Source organism: Odocoileus virginianus, unplaced genomic scaffold (genome assembly GCF_023699985.2).
Source record: "Odocoileus virginianus isolate 20LAN1187 ecotype Illinois unplaced genomic scaffold, Ovbor_1.2 Unplaced_Scaffold_12, whole genome shotgun sequence".
Taxonomy (NCBI): domain Eukaryota; kingdom Metazoa; phylum Chordata; class Mammalia; order Artiodactyla; family Cervidae; genus Odocoileus; species Odocoileus virginianus.
Window position 1 is genome coordinate 588,347 of NW_027224274.1, and position 23,220 is coordinate 611,566.

A 23,220-nucleotide genomic window follows, 5' to 3' on the forward strand; every position below is an offset into this window, starting at 1 on the left:
ACTAACCTCTTGGCCATCCATGTTTCAATGGGAATCTGCACCACCTGTTCCTAGGGCCTCAGTCGAAAGTCATCTTCCAAGTCAGTGCTAAAACCCTGGGTATTGTCCCGGCCCTAGAGGAAAATGGCAGGTCCCGAAGGCATCTGCTAAAAGACAAAATGGCCCACCCATTTTTGTATCTCCATAGATAGAAAAATCTGTGGGTTACAGAGGGTATCTATCGATCAAGATTATACCATTAAGATCTGTACATTTCAACATGTAAATTTTATCTATAAAAGAACTGCAAAGAATAATGCGGTGGTGTAGGGGAGGGGAACAGTGAGTAGAAGAACAGATGCAATAATAATGCTGATAGTTGTTGGAGCTGAATGCTGGGTATATGTACCTCGTATTTTTCTGTTTTATGTGTATGTTTAAAATTTTCCACATCACACTTTTTACAGTATATTCCACCTACGTAGGAATTCATACCAAAAGAGGTGTCACCTAGTTGGGGATCTGAAGAACTGACAGATAATCTGTTCCACCTCGGGAGAGGCCAGTAGCAATATTCCTACAGATTCTGCCTGAGATAGAAATATCTATGTCTATGAGCAAATTGCTGCAACCCTTCTGCAGTCTCACCAAAACCTGCCTTCCCCAGCTTCCTGAAAGTGTTCTCTTGACTGGGGGTAGGGAGGAGGGGGACAGGGTTGGAAATGAGGTGGATCTGAACTCCTTTGCAGGTTGGGGTTGGGCTCCTGAGAATCTAAAGCCTGCTGCCTCAGAAGACACCAGGAGAGAGAGGGGCAGGGAGAGGTTCAGCAGAGATCTCTCTGTGAGACGAGAGAGAATTGAAGTTTGGGTCACAAGAGAGTTGTCAGATGAAATAAAGGATGCCTAGTTAAATTCGAAGCTCAGATCAATAATGAATGATTTTTTTTTGTTTAGTATACATTATATCACACAAGATATTTAAGGCATATGCATTTTAAAAGAATTGTTTTGAAATTCAGATTTAACTCAGCACCCTATATTTTCATTCCCTAAATACAGCCACATTTTGTAAAAGGAATAAGAAGTACCTGCACAAGAGAAGAAGGAGAAAAATTGATGATCAGGAAGGAACTACAGAGCTTAAAACGCTCTCCAGTCAAAAGGTTCTCATCTCAAAAATAAGGACACAAAGAAACACCTTTAACGTCAGAGTTTCCATAGCTTCATGAACTCCCTGTTATGAGGGATTTTACCTTCTCCATGTTTCCTTAGAACCTTTAAAAACTAATTTCCACAACTGGATGGATGTTGTCAGTGTCTAAACAGAATACCTGGAGTTCTTCATTATGAATCTCTAGGATAGGGACTTCACTGTTGATCCAGTGTCTAAGAACCTGTATCCCAATGCAGGGGACCTGGGTTTGATCCCTGGTCAGGGAACTAGATCCCACATGCTGCAACTAAACTAAGACCCTGTTTAGTTCAGTTCAGTCATTCAGTCGTGTCTGACTCTTTGCAACCCCATGAATTGCAGCATGCCAGGCCTCCCTGTCCATCACCAACTCCCGGAGTTTACTCAAACTCATGTCCATCGAGTCGGTGATGCCATCCAGCCATCTCATCCTCTGTCGTCCCCTTCTCCTCCTGCCCCCAATCCCTCCCAGCATCAGAGTCTTTTCCAATGAGTCAACTTTTCGCATGAGGTGGCCAAAATATTGGAGTTTCAGCTTCAGCATCAGTCCTTCCAATGAACACCCAGGACTGATCTCCTTTAGGATGGACTGGTTGGATCTCCTTGCAGTCCAAGGGGCTCTCAAGAGTCTTCTCCAACACCACAGTTCAAAAGCATCAATTTTTCGGCACTCAGCTTTCTTCACAGTCCAACTCTCACATCCATACATGACCACTGGAAAAGCCATAGCCTTGACTAGATGGACCTTTGTTGGCAAAGTAACGTCTCTGCTTTTTAATATGCTGTCTAGGTGGGAGGGGGGATCGGGATGGGGAATACTTGTAACTCCATGGCTGATTCATGTCAATGTATGACAAAAACTACTACAATATTGTAAAGTAATTAGCCTTCAACTAATAAAAATAAATGAAAAAAAAAAAGAAAAAAAAATAATATGCTGTCTAGGTTGGTCATAACTTTCCTTCCAAGGAATAAACATCTTTTAATTTCATGGCTGCAATCACCATCTGCAGTGATTTTGGAGCCCCCCCAAAAATAAAGTCTGACACTGTTTCCACTGTTTCCCCATCTATTTGCCATGAAGTGATGGGACCAGATCTTAGTTTTCTGAATGTTGAGCTTTAAGCCAACTTTTTCACTCTCACTTTCATCAAGAGGCTTTTTAGTTCCTCTTCACTTTCTGCCATAAGGGTGGTATCATCTGCATATCTGAGGTTATTGATATTTCTCCTGGCAATCTTGATTCCAGCTTGTGCTTCTTCCAGCCCAGCATTTCTCATGATGTATTCTGCATATAAGTTAAATAAGCAGGGTGACAATATACAGCCTTGATGTACTCCTTTTCCTATTTGGAACCAGTCTGTTAACTGTTGCTTCCTGACCTGCATATAGGTTTCTCAAGAGGAAGGTCAGGTGATCTGGTATTCCCATCTCTTTCAGAATTTTTCACAGTTTATTGTGATCCACACAGTCAAAGACCCTGTACAGCCAAATAAATAAATATTCTTTTTTTTTTTAAAGAATCTCTATGATATTTTTCTTCCTTCTCAACTTTATTTAGAATCTCTTTTTTTGATAGTTATTTATAATTATATTTTGTTTTCTTGGCTTTGTTAAATTACTAATATTGTAGCCAGTTTAGGATCCCATCTTTATCACAAACAGAAAAGATTGGGGGCTAGATTATCAATGAAATGATTTGTGGAGGCTGAGACTGAGTCCCCAAACACTCCGGTAGGTGGTCAGTCATCCTTTCCTTGAGCAATTCCAGCACAGGAAGTTCACCATCTCCTGCGATGTTCCATCCCATAGTCAGAATGTGTTTTAGTCTGTTTGGACTGCTATGACAAAATACCACAGGCTGGGTAACTCATTAACAGCAGAAGATTATTGCTCACAGGTGTGGAGGCTGGAAGTCCGAGGTCCTGCTGTCAGTATAGTTAGGCCAGGGCCCTCTTAAGACTTCTTGTCACATCCACACTTGGTGGAAAGGGGCCAGGAACTTTTATAAGCACTCTAATCCCATTCAAGAAGGTTCCACCTAATCATAACCTAATTGTGTCCTAAAGGCCCCACTACTAATCCTGTCACTTTTAGGAGTTAGAATCCAACCTTGGGGGGATGAATTCAGACCACAGCAGAATGGATTTGTTTAAAGTACTCACTTGTTTGTTGAGCTGAGACCTAGGTCCTGACAGCAATGTGCATAGGAAATGACACATGGGACTGGCTGGGCTGGAGGTGGCCAGGGCTGGAGTCCTGGCACTGTTACATTCTCGCTCTGTTACTTTTACTTGACTACTTAACCTGAGTCTCACTCTCTGCTTATGTCAAATGGGGTTAATTATTCCTTCCTTTCTTGTGGGGTTGTTGTCAGGCTCAAATGAGATAAAATTATATAGATGTGCTTTTCAAATAATTTCACTTAAATGGCAGTGACCTGACAGGGGACAGGTCTTATACATAAATAAATCATAAATAAATTTATAGATGTAAGTGAAATGATTTACCTCTGTGCTCTTACATATAAATAAATTATCTTAACTAATCATCACAAAGCAGTATGGTTTCCACTGTGCAATGGAGAAAATGGGCTTCATAAAAACTAATGTGCATGTACAAAAGGTCCTACTGTATAGCACAAGGAACTATATTCAATATTCTGTGATAAATCATAATGGAAAAGAATATGTAAAAAAAAATAATGTATATATGTGTGTGTGTGTGTGTGTGTGTGTGTAATTGAATCACTGCTATACAGCAGATATTAACACAACATTTGTAAATCAACTGTACCTCAATAAAAAATATTGTTTGCAGAAACTGAAAAACAATTTATGTGCATGTTAATTTACATGTAGGGCTTCCTTGATAGCTCAGTTGGTAAAGAATCTGCTTGCAACGCAGGAGACCCCGGTTCGATTCCTGGGTCGGGAAGATCCGCTGGAGAAGGGATAGGCTGCCCACTCCAGTGTTCTTGGGCTTCCCTGCTGGCTCAGCTTGTAAAGAATCTGCCTGCAATGCGGGAGACCTGGGTTCCATCCCTGGGTTGGGAAGATCCCCTGGAGAAGGGAAAGGATACTCATTCCAGTGTTTGGGCCTGGAGAATTCCATGGACAGTACAGTCCACGGGGTCGCAAGAAGCCAGACACAACGTTTTAAACTTAATTTACATGTAAGGGAAACAGGCCTCAAACTCAAGTCTATTTAGACCCCCAAGCAGGTACCGAGGACTCTGCACCTGTGCTTCCCTCAAGTATGTTGGTGATGATACCTTTTTCTTTTGTCCTGTGTGTGTCCTTTAATAGGAAGAAGAGGCTGGCACAGCTTTACCAGCAAACCACTTGTTTCTCCTTGCTGTGGCAAATCTATAGCTTAAATTTTTTTTTCCACTACAAGTATTATTGTCACCTGGCAGCTCTGATGCAAGTGAATACTGCATTGGAAACTCAAGATGATTTCCAGGTAGGGTATTTTTATAGCTGCTTTTTATATTTCTGAATCTCATTTGGAGAGAAAAGCCGTATGAAATCCAATCAAAATTCAAAATCATGAAGGTATAATAAAAGCCTTCCAGGATGAAATGTTCTGCTGAGGCCCACAGTTGTCAAACATTCTGATCCCAGAACCCCCTTATACTTTAAATAATTGAGGACCTCCACTAGCTTTTTATGGGCTTCCCAGGTGGCTCAGTGGTTAAAGAATATGCCTGCAACGCAGGAGATGCAGGAGACATAGGTTTAATCCCTGGGTCGGAAAGATCCCCTGGAGAAGGGCATGATAATCCACTCCAGTATTCTTGCCTGGAGAATCCCATGGACAGAGAAGCCTGGTGGACTGCAGTCCACAGGGTCATAAAGAGTTGGAAGTGACTGAGCATGCATGCAATAGCTATTTATGTGGGTTTGTATGTTTCTATGGGTCTATATACTTTTATATGGGTTCATACATTTATATAGGTTGTATCTACTGATATTGCCATATATGAAACAAAAACTGAGGTACTTTAGAAATATTTTGGGGGGACTTGCCTGACAGTCCAGTGGTTAAGAATCCATACTTCCACTGCAGGAGGCACAGGTACCATCCCTGGTCAAGGAACTAGGATCCTACTTAAAAAAAAATTTTTAAGAAAATTAACCAATGACATATGAATATAATTAACATTTTCATTGGAAAAAATGCTATTTCCCCAAACAAAAAAATTTAGTGAGAATGGCATCTATTACATTTTTTGCAAATACCTTAATGTCTGATTTCACAGAAGACAGGCTAAGATCTCAATCTGCTTCTATCTACACTTCCTTGTAATGTCACCTGATTCTCTCCTGGAAAACACCACATTGTACACATAAGAGGATGAAAGTGAAAAAGAAAATGTAAAAGGATAATTCTTTTTAAAAAGATAAAATTATCCCCTGCTCGTCCAAAGGTTAGGACACTGCTCACACCTCTCACTGCCTCAGCTCAATCCTTGGTCAAGAAACTAAAATCCCATAAGCTGCACAATATGGCCAAAACAAAAAAATGTAAAAGAGCACACATCAAAGATTTTATTGAGCTCATTGAAATTAGTGAGAGAACTAGTAAGATATTACAACTGGTTCCCAGGAGAATTTAATTTATGAATGTATGCAAAACTAGTCAAGTCACAGATCAAGAATAAAATCACTTATATTCCACCAAATATTTATATTTCTATGAAAAAGAATCATTTACATTATTACCAGTTTTCTATAGTATACAGAATTGTAAAGTAGCCCAAAGACAGTGAAAAGCAGAGATTACCTTGGTAAGTAAGCTGGATAGGACACGTTTTGATATTGTTTTGTTTTATTTTGGCCCATTTCAAATTCTTTCGCTATTTTTCCTGACCCAAATTTCTTGATGTTATGCAATTAGCTTTGATCTCTTCACACCCTGAGTTCCTAGAATGGTGTCTGCCATGAAGTAGGTACTCAACAAATATTTTTTTGAATGAAATGCTTTACTTCTCTTTCATCCTTGGGGCTATCTCCTAAACGTGTGGTGGAGTCAGGGGCAGGGAAGACATAAAAAGGATAAATCAAAATTGGAAAGTGAATCAAAAGATGCTTATTAACAAGATGGCTGTGATTGAGGCCAGAAGAGAAGGGAAAATCTCCCCTGGGTGTTCAAAGCAGATGAGGTGCTCTGTGTAGGATAACAGTAAGAAACAGAATGGGTACCAGGAGAGTAGTTTCCAGGGCTTCCCCAGGGGTCCAGTGGTTAAGAATCTGCCTGCTAGTGCAAGGGACACAGGTTCACTCCCTGGTCTGGGAAGAGTTCCATGGCGCAGAGCCACAAAAAGCCCATGGGCCACAGCTACTGGACCTGTGTTCCTAGAGCTTGGACTCCACAAGAGACGCCCCGGCAACAGAAGCCAGTACATTGCAACACAGAGTAGCCCCTGCTCACCACAACTAGAGAAAGTGCACGCACAGCAATGAAGACCCAGTGCAACCAAATGTTAGTAAAGACAAAAAAATAGTAATAAAAAATAAAACAATTATTTAAAAAAAGACCAAGAGAGAAGTTTCTAGGACTCTCCATCTATCTGTGGTGTGACTACTAGCAAATCACGTAACCTGTAGCTTTATATTTTCCCCATAAAGTGAAGCAGTTGGTCTCAGTTCTCTTGGTCCAAATCTGGGAAGAACGAGGCTTTATTATAGATCTGATTTTTCATTTGCCCAACAATTTTCTTTCTCTCACCCTGTTTCCTCCCTACTGGCCGCATTATCTTGAAACACGTTCTAAACAATGAATAAAGGAATTCTCTAAATGCCTCCAGACCATTCTACCATGTGAGGTTCTGTCTGTCTTCTGTTTGTATTTTTCAAAATAGTTTATATGTATTCTGAGCTTTATGGGGGTTTTGGTGTTTTTCTTTTCAGTAGTAAACTGTGTCTGTAGCAGGGACTGTTTTCTCTTCAGCCTTCTCTAAACATTTCTATCTTGGAGCAACTTTATCATTTTTTAAAGAGCTGTTTAAAGAGTAACCAACTTCTCATAAATCTCCCAATTAAGTTTAGAACTAATCCTCACTTTTTTTTGGAAAGCAAACAAAACAAAATCAACCTTTCTTTATTGTTAAATAGTGAAAGTAATACATACTTGTTATAACACTAAATTAAACATCACAGAAATGCATTAAATAAAAAGTTCCTCAAATCTTTCCTCCAATTACAACAAATAGGTAAACTGCTTTTTACAGTTTGGGATAAATCCTTCCAGGCCTTCTGGTATGCAGTCATATATCCACATATATAAGCTATTGCTTTTATTTTTCACAAAAATTCAGGTTCTTATATTTTGTCAAGGACTCTCTATGGGCAAAAGGGGCCATTGCGCTTGTCTCACATAGTTCATGTTTAAAGCATGAACTCACGCATTAAACTGCAGGAACTCAGCTTAATTTCTGTATCTAAGCCCATGTTTGGTCAAATGTCCAGCTCCTTTCCAAAGCTCAGTGAATCCATGTTTACTGGCAGTATTGGGTGATATCCTGGTCTTTCTGCTTTGGGCTCCATCTAAGTCTCGCCCCATCTCTCTTCCTTTCCCCCATTGCTGCCATTTCAGATCATTAAGGCCTACCTGGACTATTCACTGTATCAACATCTAGCTGGCTACCAGGACGTGTGGTTCAAATACGAGGTCATGGCCATGAAGCAGATCTTCAACCTCCCCCTGAAACGCGAGGGCGTCGAAATCATGACCTATGTGGCCGATAGGCTTGGCTATATAAAGCTCCTGATGGGTCACTTGGACTTGGCCATTGACTTAGGTAAGGGCTGGCTGGTCAAGGATGGGCATGCAAATACAAGTGATAACCAGAAGCATACTGGAATTGTTTTGTCCCCAGGTTCTCGAGCCCACAAGATGTGGTCTTTGCTTCGGAACCCCAATAGGCACTACCTGGTACTCTGCTGGCTTTGTAAATCTCTCTTCTTGAAAAACAGGTATTTATCTCAAGGAACTTTCCAAAATGAGAGAAAGAAAGACATATTTATGGAATGTTCTGGATTTCCTTAACCCTGGCCATAGGATGGGGAAGGGAGTAGGGCTTCCCGAAAGCTGGTGTAACCAATGGTCACCACCCTGTGGATGCCACTGCTGTCTCACAGAACTCGTGCCCAGGCCCCATCTCTGCCCTGGTTGCTCTGGCCAGCGACTGGAAGAGGGCCAGACACCCCCAGTGTGAGCATCAGGCCCCCACCACTGCCAGGGGGCAGACAGGGAACACTCTCATAGGAGAGGCAAATGCCCCGAGAATAGCCACCAAGACCAGAGGCCCAGGACAAGTTGATCTGACTCTGGCCACCCTCATAGAGAGGTCTATGAAAGAACAATTGAACAGAGTCGATTTGGGATTTAGGAGTAGGTTTGAAGTCTGTTTCAGAATTGTATTTGGTTCTGCATTACTGGGCAGAACTGAGACTAGGACTGAACTTCCTTCCCCCCACCATTTTTTAACCCTACCACCTTTTTTTTTTTCATAGATACAAGCAGCTGATCCAGGTTCTGGGGTGGCTGTGGGATCTTTCTGTAGCAGAAGAGCACATCTTCAGCAGGGCATTTTTCTATTTTATTTGCCTGGATGTCATGCTTTATTCTGGTGAGCATGACCTTGGAATTTATGAGAACTGGGGGTCCATCGCACTTGTGTTGGTGTGGTGTGGCAGCAGTCAGGGCAGGGGTATTGAGACCTCTGGGTTTCTGGCTAGAAAGACATACAGGAAAGGGAAGGGGAGAGCCTGGTGTTTTGAGCTAAGGAGCCATCTAGAAAGTGCAAGGATTATAAAGGACCAAGAAAAAGAAAGTTTAGAATTTAAGCTGCCAGTTAATGTGTCAGATCATTTGTCCCACAGTGATAGTGAGCATGACTGATGGTGTCTTACTATGTGCGTTCCACTAGGGTATTTAATTTTTAACAGGATATACTTAGAGATTTCATGCTTTAAAGTGAAGGACAGGGCTGCTAATGTTAAGGGTTTCATTCACTGGTAGCTGTTGGTGATTTGGAATACTAGTTCTTTTCTGATAATCTTCAGCTTATACCAGGCAGGCAGGCCTCAGTGTCCATATTAAACCAGAGATGCCAACCTGGGCATTCTTTTTCTCACCCGTATTTTCAAAAGGGGATGCAGCTATTGCTGCCAGAAAGGGAAGTGTGGATAGGAAGACTGAGAAGTCCCAGGCTGCACTGAGGCTGACTCCTCAGATGCAAGCAGGGAGGTTGTTTTAAACCCCACTTCCACGTGGCTGACACTCTGTACTTGTTAAGTTATATGCATAAACTTCCACAAAAGCAGAAACTCAGCAAACACAGGGCAGTGCAGCCACCTGGTTGTTGCTGTCTACGGGACCCTTTGGACTCACAAAGGAATGAGACTGAGACCTCTCTTCACAGTGGGAACTATTCTGGGAGTTAATAGGCCAGAAAGATGATGATACCCCTCCACTCTCAATCTACCTGCCAAGCCCTCCTGTTTCTCTTCTTTTAAAGGCTTTGTTTATAGACCCTTTGAAGAGTGTTTGCAATTCATACACCAAAATGAAGATAACAGAATCCTCAAATTCCAAAGTGGAATGCTCCTGGGACTTTATTCATGTATCGCTATCTGGTAACGCTGTGTTGCATAACACTACATTCCCAAATTTGAAAATGTTGAAGCCTGGAAGAGTTCCATGAGATTTGCTAAAAAGAAAGAAAGGGAAAGTAATTTTTAAGACAGATTGAAGGTGACGGAGCAGATTTACTCAGAAAGATACTGTGGGGATTACCTAGTCCGTCCCCCTCAACCAAGGCCAGAACAGTGATGCTGCTTAAATTGTATTCAGTGCAACAAGCATTTATCTCATACAAAGCATGTTGTGTTAATACAGAGATGGATAAGAAAAGAGTGCCTGCTTCTGAGAAGTGTTGGGATTTGAGGGAGACTAATATATAGCACACTTGCCCCCTCCCCATCCCCAAGATGGAATCATAATCACTGTTGATAAAGTCCATGTGGAGGACGTGGCTTATATCTGCAGAGAAGTGAGCTTCTTGATATTGAGGCTCAGGATTAGACTTCCCTATTAGCAGCAAGAAGTCCTGGGAAACTCTGCCCCTTCTCTACCCCATTAAGGCGGGTAGGACCATGCTCCCCGTGTGGGTACCAGGCTCTCACTGACTCTCAAGATGAAAGAGAGCTACACCTGCCTAATTCCTGTCCCAAAGTCACCAGCCAACTAGGTCACTCCTTCCCACTGGAGGTGTGACTGAGGCAGGGAAAGAAATGGAGAGTTTTGCACCAGTGGAGCTCCCTCACATGGAAGGAAGCTTCAGGAGGGTGGAATAAGCAGGCCTCCTACCCCATTAATTCATTAAGCCATTAGCCCGCTAAAGCTTCATCTTTTAACCCATACATTTTAAACTCAGTAAGCCTGCAACTATGACCTAAGCTTCAAAGAAGTAGATTAATAGTAAGGCTCCAGAACATTAACTAAATTACTGCCACAGCCATCCCCAAGACTTGAAAGTTATTCCCTATTCCACTTCCCGTCTCAAATTATATAAGCAGTCATGTGGGCTTCCCTCATAGCTCAGTTGGTAAAGAATCTGCCCGCTAAGCAGGAGGTCCCAGTTCAATTCCTGGGTCGGGAAGATCTGCTGGAGAAGGGATAGGCTGCCCACTCCAGTACTCTTGGGCTTCCCTTGTGGCTCAGCAGGTGAAGAATCTGCCTGCAATGCAGGAGATCTGGGTTCAATCCCTGGTTGGGAAGATCCCCTGGAGGAGGGAAAGGCTGCCCACTCTAGCATTCTGGCCTGGAGAAGTCCATGGACAGGATCCTGGCAGGCTACAGCCCATGGGGTTGTAAAGAGTCAGACATGACTGAGTGACTTTCGCACACACTTCCCATCTCAAATTACATATGCACTCATGTAGTCCAATATTTAGAGATTTAATGATGATATTAAATGACAATGCAAAGACATTCCTTTATAAAGTGCCACAGACTACAGCAGTTTCATATTCAAATAGAAATCTCCTCTTATTATAAAACTCATTGGGAGAAATTAAAATTAAAAAATTTGGATTTAAAATTTAATTTAATTTATGCTTTGCTAGCTAAAGTCTAAAGAAATGGAAGTTCAAAGTCAAATTAATTTGCACATGTGAGTTAAAGTTCAAGGAATCTAAAATTCAAAAATCACCTTAATTTCTTATTCTACTCTATCTTCCCTGAGGAGTTCTTGCAACAAGTTTAGCTTAAGACAGTACTACTCCCACTTTATGGGCATAGGAATCATCTGGAGAGTCCATTAACTCAGATTTCTGGTCCCATCCTCAGAGTGTCTGATTCAGTAGATCTAGATTGGACCAGAGAGCTTGCATGTCTAAAAAGCACTCAGGTGATGCTGATGATTCCTTTCTATGGTCCACACTTTGAGTAGTATTAGCCTAGGCTCGCTCTCTCTGGAATCAGCCCACTCTGTTTCACTTTTTAAATTTTTTTTCCCTTGGCCACATTACACAGCTTGCAGGATCTTAGTTCCCTGACCAGGGGTTGAACCTGGGCCCTCAGCAGTGGAAGCACAGAGTCCTAACCACTGGACCACCAGGGAGTTCCCTCATTTTTTAGAGTCAGAGAGTTAAATGGTACCTAATATCATCCAAGTATTCCCCCCAATTCTATTAATTTCAAATCATCAAAAAAGTTCTATTCTGTCCTTGCTCCATATCAGATAATTTCCCCTGAATAGGCCAGTGGCAGGCTTCCAGAGACCCACATTCTGGCCTCTAGAGAGACCATTTCAGAAAACCAGCCCATTCTAAGGGTGATATGGGTCTTTCTTATTCTTCTGTGGTAAAATAGGTATGCCAGACTTCAGGAATGGAACAGCTTTCACGTATTTTCCAATAGAGCCAAAAATCTTGTGTCAAGAAGAACCCCAACAGCTCTTTACTGCATAAGCATCAGTAGGTACATGGAAGGACAAGTTCTCTACCTTCAAAAGCAAATTGAAGAACAATCAGAGAATGCTCAAGACAGTGGAGTTGACCTACTCAAGGTGAGGCCTCTTCTAGGGTTTCCAGGGTAATTCATACCTTAAATGGTTTTTTTCTCTACCTTCTGTGATAATTATTTTCTTTGATTGCAGAAGTTATACCTATCTGTAGGGTAAGTTTTTGAAGGTAATTCTATCCCAGAATATGAGTTGCCTTACTTACCTTACTACTCAGAGATAACCACTTTATGCATATTGAGAAATCACTTTCCAAATTTTTCTCTATGTGTGTGCATGCATTTCCATTTTTTAAAACTTACTACTAAACAAGATATATTTATGAATCATGCTCCTGCTTGTGCTCAGTCACATCAGTCACATCTGACTCTCTGTGACCCCATGGACTGTTGTCTGCCAGGCTCCTCTGTCCATGGGATTCTCCAGGCAAGAATACTGGAGAATACTGCCATGCCCTCCTCCAGGGGATCTTCCCAACCCAGGGATCAAACCCGCATCTCTTGCATCTCCTGTGTTGGCAGGCAGATTCTTTACCACTGAGTCACCTGGGAATCCCATCCCAAAGACAAAACAGGCTAAAAACACGATAGTTGCTATTGGGATTGCAGCAAAGATGAGTAAAGCATTGTCTTTGTACTTTAGGAGTTTGCGATTTCAAGGTGATGGAGGTGGGAAGCCCAGGAATGGGAGGGAGTTGTAGAGGTGGGGACTAGAAAGAATAAAGGAGCCCAAAAGAACACAAAATCAAACTTGGTATTTCCCGCTGAACATAGAGCAATACCTTTTACATATGTTACTGAACCAAACTTGGGTTCATTCTCTCAAGTCCAGTAAAGCCAGTCTAGTGATACTGGGTTATGGTGGGGAAAGGTGCAGCCTTTACTGTAAGGTGCCAGATGAGGAGTCCAGGGCCGCTAGAACTCAAAAAACCTGAACTCCCCAATAGGTTTCAAGGAAGCATTTCTAAAGGCAAGAAGCAGAGAAGTCACAGGGCATGTGATTGGCTCAAGCACAGTTCTCTGATTGGTTGATGGTGAGGAGGCGGAGCAATGTCACAGAGGTTAACATGATCAATCCTCAGGTTCCGGTAGGTCTGGGGACTACATCTTGTGGTCATTACGTAGTTAACTTCTTCCATCTGGTGGGAGTTTCAGCATCTATAAAACAACTCAGGAAATGTATAACAGGTCCTGTTATCTAGTTACTTCAGGGAGGAACTAAAGAGTCTGTGGCTGCCATATAACTGATGTACTGTTTAAATTGTTGTCAATTCTCCTGGCCTAACTGCTATTCTTGTCACTACACAGTCATATCCTTTCAGCCATTAATTCTGGAGCCGGTCTTCTGTGGCTCACTGGAGGCCTGGGAGACAGACTATATAGCTTTTCTACAAACCAGTGAAGGCAGAGGATGTGGTGTGAATGGTTTGTTCTGGGAATGTCCCATAGGGTTGATTACACACAGGAGATGTTTAATTTCTTGAATACATAATTGATGGATGAAACCATGTAACAGTTTAGTCAGGAAAACTCTATGTTTCAATCCATTTCTATGATATTGAAGTTTGTTGTTGTTGTTATTCAGTCGTGTCTGACTCTGTGACCCCATGGACTGCAGCATGCCAGGCCTCCCTGTCCTTCACTATCTCCTGCAGTTTGCTCAGACTCATGTCCACTGAATCGGTGATGCCATCCAACCGTCTCATTCTCTGTCGTCCCCTTCCCCTCCTGCGTTTAGTCTTTCCCAGCACCACGGTCTTTTCCAATGGGTCAGCTCTTCCCATTAGGTAGCCAAAGTAAAGCTTCAGCTTCAGCATTGATCCTTCCAATGAACATTCAGGACTGATTTCCTTTAGGATTGATTGGTTTGATCTCCTTGCAGTCCAAGGGACTCTCAAGAGTCTTCTCCAACACCACAGTTTGAAAGTATCAGTTCTTCGGTACTCAGCCTTCTTACGGTCCAACTCTCATATCTATACATGACTACTGGAAAAATCCTAGCTTTGACTATACAGACCTTTGACTACACAGTCTTATCATTTCAGCCATTAATTCTGGAGCCAGTCTGCTCCAGACTGCTTTTTATCTCTGCTTTTTAACATGCTGTCTATGTTTGTCATTGATTTTCTTCCAAGGAGCAAGTGTCTTTTAACTTCAAGCCTGAAAGCTCTGTCCCCAGTAATTTTGGAGCCCAAGAAAATAAAGTCTGCACTGTTTTCATTTTTTCCCCATCTATTTGCCATGAAGTGATGGGACTGGATGCCATAATCTTAGTTTTTTGAATGTTGAGTTTTAAGCCAGCTTTTTCATTCTCCTCTTTCACCTTCATCAAGAGGCTCTTTAGTTCCTCTTTACTTTCTGCCATTAGGGTGGTGTCATCTGCATATCTGAGGTTATTGATATTTCTCCAGCAATCTTGATTCCAGCTGTGTGATTCATCCAACCTGGCATTTCGCATGATGTACTCTGCATATAAGTTAAATAAGCAGGGTGACAATATACAGCCTTGATGTACTCCTTTCCCAATTTTGAACCAGTTCATTGTTCCATGTCCAGTTCTAACTGTTGCTTCTTGACCTGCATACAGGTTTCTCAGGAGGCAGGTAAGGTGGTCTGGTATTCCCATCTCTTGAAGAATTTTCCAGTTTGTTGTGATCCACACAGTCAAAGGCTTTAGTAGTCAATGAAGCAGAAGTAGATGCTTTTCTGGAATTCCCTTGCTTTTTCTATGATCCAACAGATGTTGGCAATTTGATCTCTGGTTCTTCTGCTTTCAAGGTTATTGAAGTAAATGAAATAAAAGAATAAGACATTGTCTTGTTGATGGTCAAATTAGCAGACAACAGAGAAGACATTAATACTCTGAAGGACTCTCATAAACTTTCTAGACAACATTCTGGCAAAATGCATAAATAACTTTAAAATATGCATATCATTTAATTCTCCTCCTAAGAATGACCCTAAGGAGATAATCAGATGGTAAATAAAAATTATATATATAAAGATGTTGATCTCAGATTTATAGTATTAAAAAACTAGGGGGAGAAAAGTGATATGCCTTTCAAAATGTTGGTTATCTCTGCAGGAGGAAATGGCAACCCACTCCATCATTCTTGCCAGGGAAGTCTAACGGAAAGAGGAGCCTGGCAGGCTACAGTCCATGGGTTCACAAAAGCACTGGACACAACTGAAAAATATATATATATACATATATATATATATTAGTCAGAAATGGTATATTTAAACATTAAGACATTTTCACATTAAAAATCTGAATTTCTGACTCTTCTTTTAAAAATTGCAGTATCTGGTGACTCTAAGCCCCAATTCTAAGTGGCAGCTATTGGCTGGAGCTGATGAAGGGTGGCATTTAGGTCATACTCTCTCCAGCATGACATAATCTCCTTGCTTCTTATCTTACCTCTTATTTATGTTTCTTACTTAACTCTGTCTGCATTTGGATTTGTGAGATCTGATGTTAAAGAATCATGTCATTGGAAAAGATTCATAATGTTGTGCTAAATGAGAAAAAAATATTTTGAATTGCTGTTTAGTATGATACCAGTTGTGGTGAGTATGAGTATTAGTGTGTGTGTGTGTGTGTGTGTGTGTGTGTGTGTGTGAGTGTGATAGTGCCAACTGACGGTGCAAGTTAGATTTCGTTTAGGGTTCTTTCTGAGGATTATAGCTGTAGCTTGGAGGACAGGCTCACAGATAGCTTTTGAGTAACTGCTCTGAGGAAGTAAGGAAGGAGGCAGTATATATAGGAGATTTTCCTGGGAAAAACATCAAAAGATTACTGCTAATCACAAAGAACGACATCACAAGTTAATGATTTTAACACTTTTCTTTGTATAGAAAATGCAAGGATTTGGATTCATTGAAATTATTCCTTAGATATGCATCTTAACTATCCAAAGCACAGGACCCTTCCTGTTTTTCTCAGGCACACCATTGGTGGGTGGCTGCAGTGACTAATGGTTTGATTCTTGTAGAACTGGGATGGTGGGCAACATTCCCTGTCCACAGCAAAGAAATGAACATGTGTATCCAAATGTCAAAGTGTGTATCCAAATGTCAAAATAATTTTTTTTAGGTGTTAGGGTTATGAGTGATTTTTTTTTCTATCCTTTTTTTTTTTTTTTTAATTCTGTGCTGTTTGTTTTTCCCCTTTTTTCCCCCTTTTCAGTGTTTACATTTTTTTTTCAGTTGAGGTATAATTTTCTAATTTTTAAAAATTATATTGCTTTGGTAAGCAAAAGAAAATGTTGCTATTGTTACTGAACTGAACTTGGGTCTGCTTGCTGGCCACATAGCAAAGTCAATTTACTGACATCAGGTAATGGTGAAGGAAAGTACAGCGTTTATTGTCAGGCCCAGCAATGAGAATGGGTGGCTCATATTCAAAAAACCCAAACTCCCCAATGACTTTCAAGGAAACGTTTTTAAAGGCAACATTTGGAGTGAGGGCTGCAGTGTACATGACTTTATTCTGATTGGCTGGTGGTGAGGTAACCGGGTGGTGTTTCACGAATCTTAATCATCAAACTTCTGGTTCTAACCAGTCTGGGGTCTATTTTACAGTCAGCATGGAGTCAGCATCCTGTAGCTGGGTGAGGGTCTTAGTTCCTGCAGAAGAACTCAAAGATATGTATTGGATTGTCATGTATTTTCCTTGGGGAAGAGCTCAGACTCTGTTTTTACCACTGAACTATAGTTTCTTGACTGGTTTTTTCCTATATTGCCCTTCTTCCCTAATTAGTAACTGCTTGAATCTTCCCTTTGGAACTCAGGGAAGAGCTAGGAGGCTGAAGCCTTTTTCTACAAACATGAAACAGGGGACATGGGAGGGCTTTTGTACCTGGGAGGGCCCTGCAGAGTTCACCCAGTTTCAGCCTCCTGCTTTCTTCGATACTCCTCAAGTCAAAGTCTTGAGGGGAATGGGGCAAGACAAGAAAGAGAATAAAGTTTTGGGTAAAGAAGTAAATCATAAACTCAGCAGGGGAACTGAGTTTCAGAGGGACTCAGTTTTGTTTTTTAAGAATGGTTGCCAAAAAGGGTTAATGAGCAGACCCATATCACATTCTTGGTTGGGGTAGGCCACTGGGGCCACTCTACTTGACTTTTATCATCTAATCTCCACTACTTTCTTTGTATGTTTCTGTAAGGTGCTTTTTTACTTGATTGCTTATACCTTTGAAATGATCCCAAATCATCTGAGATGGAAAAATCCTTTCAGTCAAGGATCCTTTCTGATTCCACTGTGTTGCTTTTTCCTTTAGAACTTGGAGAATCTGGTGGCTCAGAACACCACTGGGCCTGTCTTCTACCCGAGGCTCTACCATCTGATGGCCTATGTCTGTATACTAATGGGAGAGGGGCAGAATTGTGACCTCTTCCTGAACACAGCTTTACAGCTCTGTGAAACTCAAGGGAATGTGCTGGAGAAATGCTGGCTGAACATGAGCAAAGTATGTAGCATCAGCTAGCAAGCTGGGGAAGATGCTCACAGGGGATGTTAAGGAACCCAAGAAGCCCACTACCTGCTTTGGATTTCACTGGGTGTGGAAGCCCATCAGAGGCTTTTCTGTACTCTTACTGAAAGGGATGACATATCCATAGGTTTGGTATTTGCACCTCCTCTCCCCCTTTGAGTTCGCATGGGATCCTCCCCTCCTTCCAATCCCCTTCAGCAAGATCTCTACCTTCTCATGGGGCTTCCCAGTTGGCTCATTGGTAAAGAATCTGCCTGCCAATTCAGGAAACACAAGAGACATGGGTTTGACCCCTGGGTCAGGAGATCTCTGGCGAGAGGAAATGGCAACGCCAGTATTCTTGCCTAGAAAATCCCGTGTACAGAGGACCCTGCAGGCAGTAGTCCATGGGGTCGCCAAGAGTCAGGCACAGCTGAGACTGAACACCACCACCACCTTCCCACAGCTCTCACCACTTTCCACTCTGTGCTGTGCTCGTGTGCCTGTCTTGCCTGTCCCCGAGAATGTGAACAATCACAACACAAATCATTTAGTCTCCAACACAGTGCCTTATACTCAGCATTTCTCGAATAAGTAAGTGAATTTTCTCCTCTATATGTTAGAGTTATCCTAGTTTGGGTAGCAAAAGTCACTGTTCATTTTAAAAGCTCAGGTACATTTGACCATTTCTGCTATTAGACCACTCTTGACCACTCGAGCTGAGGAGCAGTGATGAATTCCGTGTTCTCTCTTTTTCTCCTCTCAGGAATGGTGGTACTCAAACTCTGAGTTAACAGAAGACCAATGGCTTCAAACACTCTTGAATCTCCCATCATGGGAAAAAGTTGTATCAGGCAAGGTAAATATGCAGGATATTCAGAAAAACAAATTCCTGATGAAAGTTAATATTCTGGACAATCCTTTCTAACCTTTCATGAAAGAGAACAAAGATTTTAATGACTCATTCTCTTGTCATTATCCATTATTAACCTTTCTGTATAGGCAGCATCTTCCGAGTTCCTGCATGCTCCCTTCTGTTCAGACACAGAACCAGACCTCTGGTTTCTCCTTTGTCTGGAGGGTCAGAGAGGGTTGGCAGTGTCATGCTTTCCTTTCTTCTAGCTTTGCACAAATTCTCTTTGCCTTTAATGCTGTTTTAGCTTATCTTGTTTATTTTCAGCCCATGCAGAATTGTATCAGATTGAAAAATTTTACTAACAAAATGATACATTTTGTGACAGATAGGATAGGCTTATATATAATCTATTAAACTGAAAATGGTTATTTTTAAATGTCCAGTTGTTATGTATTTTGTATGTTGCCCAGGATTAAAAATAGTGACTTTTCTTCATGGTCTGTAAGGTCAAAATTTGAAAAGACATGTCTTTGTTGTGCCTGACTGCAGCCTCCAAAGCCCCTCTGACTGCATGCATCAAGTATCTGTGGAAATAAATTTTTCAAAATCGAAATATTAGCAATTTTGAGGTGGGTGTCTTTCCATGCTTAGAGTTGACATATTTCTGTATTTAGCAGAGTAATAGCATGTAGCTTCATTTCCCAGATGCTGGAGAAGCCGTCTGCAGTCACTGTCTCTCTGGCAGACAGAGCAATTGCTGGGCACTCTGTGCTCTGACGCTGCCCCTGGAGCACAAGGAGATCCAGCTGCTCCCTGCGTTGCTGCTGTTCCGTCCTGTTGGTTCATTTCACAAACCCAGGTGCCGGAGGAGATTTGTTGACTCCATTCACCTTTCGATCCTAGAAGGAGGTTTTTCATGTCTGACTTTAATGGACACCTCAAATTCCCATAGTGGTTTCCAAAGGCAGTGTGGCACATGAGCCTTCTTATAACAGGCTAACGTTTCACTGTCCTTTAATGCAAGAGGCAAAGCCGTGGTTTTTCCTCCTGCTGATATAACTGAATTATAACCACATAAGGAGGTTGGATAATGCCAGTTGGTACTAGCAGTTTAGCCACAGAGGCCTGGGCCCTGGCCTGATGAAAAGGACAGCAGCCTGGTAGGTCAGAGCATGACGTTCCAACATAAGCTCTCTTTAAGCATACTTTATTCCTGGGGCTCATCACCTAGCCTCCCTATTTCAGCACGTGAGTATCAAGCAGGACAGTAAAGATGAAAAGGCATTGAAAATCATAACATGCTATATGAGTGAAAAAAATTAGTATCAGACATGACTGTTTTTAAATTAATGCATCAAATATTAAGCTTCATGTAAATATTGTCTTGTTCAGAGCTGTCATCTTGAAAGTTGTGTCAACTAACAGAGGCAGAACGTGAGAGTTGAGAGCCAAGTGTTATTTAAGGAAAATGAGAACTGCAGCCTGAAAGGCGGCTCTTCAGGTAGCTCTGGGGCCCTGCTCCGAAGCAGCAGTGGAGGAGTCACATATAGGATTTTGGCCAAGGGGAGTTCAGTGCAATCAAGCGCTTACTTTACAAAAGGTTTTCTGCTAGTCACGAGGAGCTGATGTCACCATGAAGGGATTTAGTGCTTTTCTAGATAGGAGATGCAAGGATTGGGATCATGAAATCAGTTCCTGAAAATACCTATCTAAAGACCTGTTCCACCAGTTTCTCTGGAGCACTCTCTACCCTGTATTCCCTTCAGGGGGTGTTGAAGGTCAGCGGATGCAGTAGCACAGGCCGATGGCAAATGCCCCTGTTGCTGTTCACTTGCTGGCAAATGCTCCTGGCAAGCGCCAATTTGTAGTCGACTGTTGCATTCTTAGGGCTCCCTGACGGCTCAGATGGTGAAGCGTCCCATGTGCTTTCTTACCACCTCCATTATTTTGTGTATCATTCGTCTTAATCACTCACTTATAAACTCATCCAGCTAACAGTTTTTTTTACTAATCACTGTGCATTTTGGCATAGATTAAATATCAGAGATTAAAATAAAAAGATGTAGAAGACACAATTCTTGGTCTTGGTGAGCTCATACATCCAGTAGAGGAAACAGACATACAAGTCAAACTCACTTAGCCCATGTTAGTCTCTTAGTCATGTCTGACTCTTTGCAACCCCATGGACTGTAGCCCACCAGGCTCCTCTGTCCATGGAATTCTCCAAGCAAGAATACTAGAACAGGTTGCCATTCCCTTCTCCAGGGGATCTTCCCAACCCAGGGATTGAATCCAGGTCTCCTGCACTGCAGACAGACTCTTCAATGCCTGAGTCGCCAGAGAAGTGTATTTCACTGCAGTTACACTACAGGCGTGTTCACAGTAAACAGCACGGTGGAGAGAGTTGTTGTTGTTCAGTCACTCAGTTGTGTCTGACTCTTTGTGACCCCATGGACTGCAGCACACCAGGCTTCCCTGTCCTTCACCATCTCCCGGAGTTTGCTCAAACTCATGTCCATTGAGTCGGTGATGCCATCCAACCATCTCATCCTCTGTCATCCCCTTCTCCTCCTGCCCTCAGTCTTTCCCAGCATCAGGGTCTTATTTCCAATGAGTCAGTTCTTCATATCAGGTGGCCAAAGTATTGGAGCTTCAACTTCAGCATCAGTCCTTCCAATGAATATTCAGGACAGATTTCCTTTAGGATGGACTTGTTTGATCTCCTTGCAGTCCAAGGGACTCTCAAAAGTCTTCTCCAACACCACAGTTCAAAAGCATCAATTCTTCAGCGCTCAGCCTTCTTTATGGTCCAACTCTCACATCCATACATGACTACTGGAAAAATCAGCTTTGACTACACGGACTTTAGTCAGCAAAGTAATGTCTCTGTTTTTTAATATGCTGTCTTAGGTCTGTCATCACTGGAGAAGGGATAGGCTACACACTCCAGTATTCTGGCCTAGAGAATTCCATGGATTGTGTAGTCCATGGGGTCGCAAAGAGTCGGACATGACTGAGTGACTTGCCCTTCACTTTCACTTTTTAGGTCTGTCATAGCTTTTCTTCCAAGGAGCAAGCAATTTCATGGCTGCAATCACCATCTGCAGTGATTTTGGAACCCAAGAAAATAAAATCTCTCACTGTTTCCATTGTTTCCCCATCTATTTGCCATGAAGTGATGGGACTGGATGCCATGATCTTTGTTTTTTGAATGCTGAATTTTAAGCCAGCTTTTTCACTTTCCTCTTTCACCATCAAGAGGCTCTTAAGTTCCTCTTTGCTTTCTGCCATAAGGGTGGTATCATCTGCATATCTGAGGTTATTTATATTTCTCCTGGCAACCTTGATTCCAGCTTGTGATTCATCCAGCCCAGCATTTCTCATGATGTACTCTGCATATAAGTTAAATAAGCAGGGTGACAATATACAGCCTTGACATGCTCCTTTTCCTATTTGGAACCAGTCTGTTGTTCCATGTCCAGTTCTAGCTGTTGTTTCTTGACCTGCATACAGATCTCTCAGGAGGCAGATGTGATGGTCCCACCTCTTGAAGAATTTTCCACAGTTTGTTGTGGAGAGAGTAGCACAAAAATCCAGATGCCTCTGAAGGCTTAGCTCAACTGCCTCTGACACAAAGTCATTTTGATTACCTGTCCCTTCCAGAGGAGGGCAGAGGGCAAATGCGGGTGAAGATAGGCGAGTGTGTTAGAGAGAGCAGGTGCACAGAGACAAGCGTGAGCAACGCTGGCCTGTAGCAGAGGGATGTCTGACATGGAGCTTGTTGGAGAGGTAAGCCCAGCAGCTGGGGGTCTGCTCTGCAGATGTTGTGCTGGACTGGAAGCGAGGTGTTGTCCTCCCAACCCCCAGCACACGCCTCCTCCTTTCCATCAACTTTACCAGCACCTCTCAGGGAAAGCCCTCCAGTGAAAAGCTGGGTGCTGGGTTCACCCACAACCTTTCATCCTCCAAAACTTCAAAAACGTCTTTTACTTTATTTTACTGGCTTGCCACCAAGCCAAAGCAAGACTGGAGGAGGTAGACAGGGGGAGGGTAGTCTGTTACTGGAAGTGAAATGACTTCCCCAAGGACTGATCAGAAGAGGAAGAGGAAGAACCAGGAAAAGACCAAAGTGCAAATGAGGGATTTTACATTTCATGTTTCTGAATCCAGAGGAGCAGGCATCAGGCTCTGCAGGAATCTTGAACTTGCTTTCTGGCCCCAGACTACAACACAGACTGACTGTGACCTTTTTGTTAGTTTCCTCACCTCTAAACTAAACAGGCTGTGACAAGTTCCCACCCCTCCCGGTCTGCCATTCCCAGCTCCTATAAACAGGCTGGGCACAGGTCCATCTTCTCCGCAGCCAGCAGATGGCAACATGAGCTCTTTGCTCTGGAGGCGGCCCAGGGAACTGTTTTCTGGTCAAGAGCCAAGCTTTTGTCTTCCAACCCACAAGCCTCAGTCCTGAACACTTAGAACCATGTCAGCTTCCATGGTAGCTCTCTTCAGTATCTGTAAGAAGTTTCCAGCACATGGTTCTCAGAAACATCACTTGAGAAAGTAGATTCTGGCTAGAATTCTTTTTAGGAGAAGGCAGATAACTTCATGAAGCTTCCAGGAACCGAGTAATGAATAAATGAAGATCTACCTTTCTCTCCTCCTCCTCCCTTCCTTCTCACGAGCTT

The 23,220-nt window shown here is 42.3% G+C and overlaps 1 protein-coding gene and 1 non-coding gene across 5 annotated transcripts in view; one reads left to right on the forward strand and one right to left on the reverse strand.

Annotated features, from left to right (window-relative positions):
* Positions 1-18,971, forward strand: part of ADCY10 (adenylate cyclase 10) — an 84,540-nt gene extending 65,569 nt beyond the window's left edge. For all 4 annotated transcript variants that reach the window (XM_070462750.1, XM_070462747.1, XM_070462749.1 and 1 more), the window contains 8 exons: positions 4,480-4,636; positions 7,772-7,976; positions 8,055-8,151; positions 8,692-8,807; positions 9,699-9,816; positions 12,056-12,251; positions 17,488-17,676; positions 18,446-18,971. In XM_070462750.1, coding sequence (XP_070318851.1) covers positions 4,480-4,636; positions 7,772-7,976; positions 8,055-8,151; positions 8,692-8,807; positions 9,699-9,816; positions 12,056-12,251; positions 17,488-17,676; positions 18,446-18,607 — 1,240 coding nt within the window. In that variant the 3' untranslated portion in view covers positions 18,608-18,971. The remainder of the gene's footprint in view (positions 1-4,479; positions 4,637-7,771; positions 7,977-8,054; positions 8,152-8,691; positions 8,808-9,698; positions 9,817-12,055; positions 12,252-17,487; positions 17,677-18,445) is intronic.
* TRNAG-UCC (transfer RNA glycine (anticodon UCC)) lies at positions 11,732-11,804 on the reverse strand. Its single transcript has one exon. It is a non-coding gene; the product is annotated as a tRNA-Gly (tRNA).
* Positions 18,972-23,220: the final 4,249 nt, after the last annotated feature.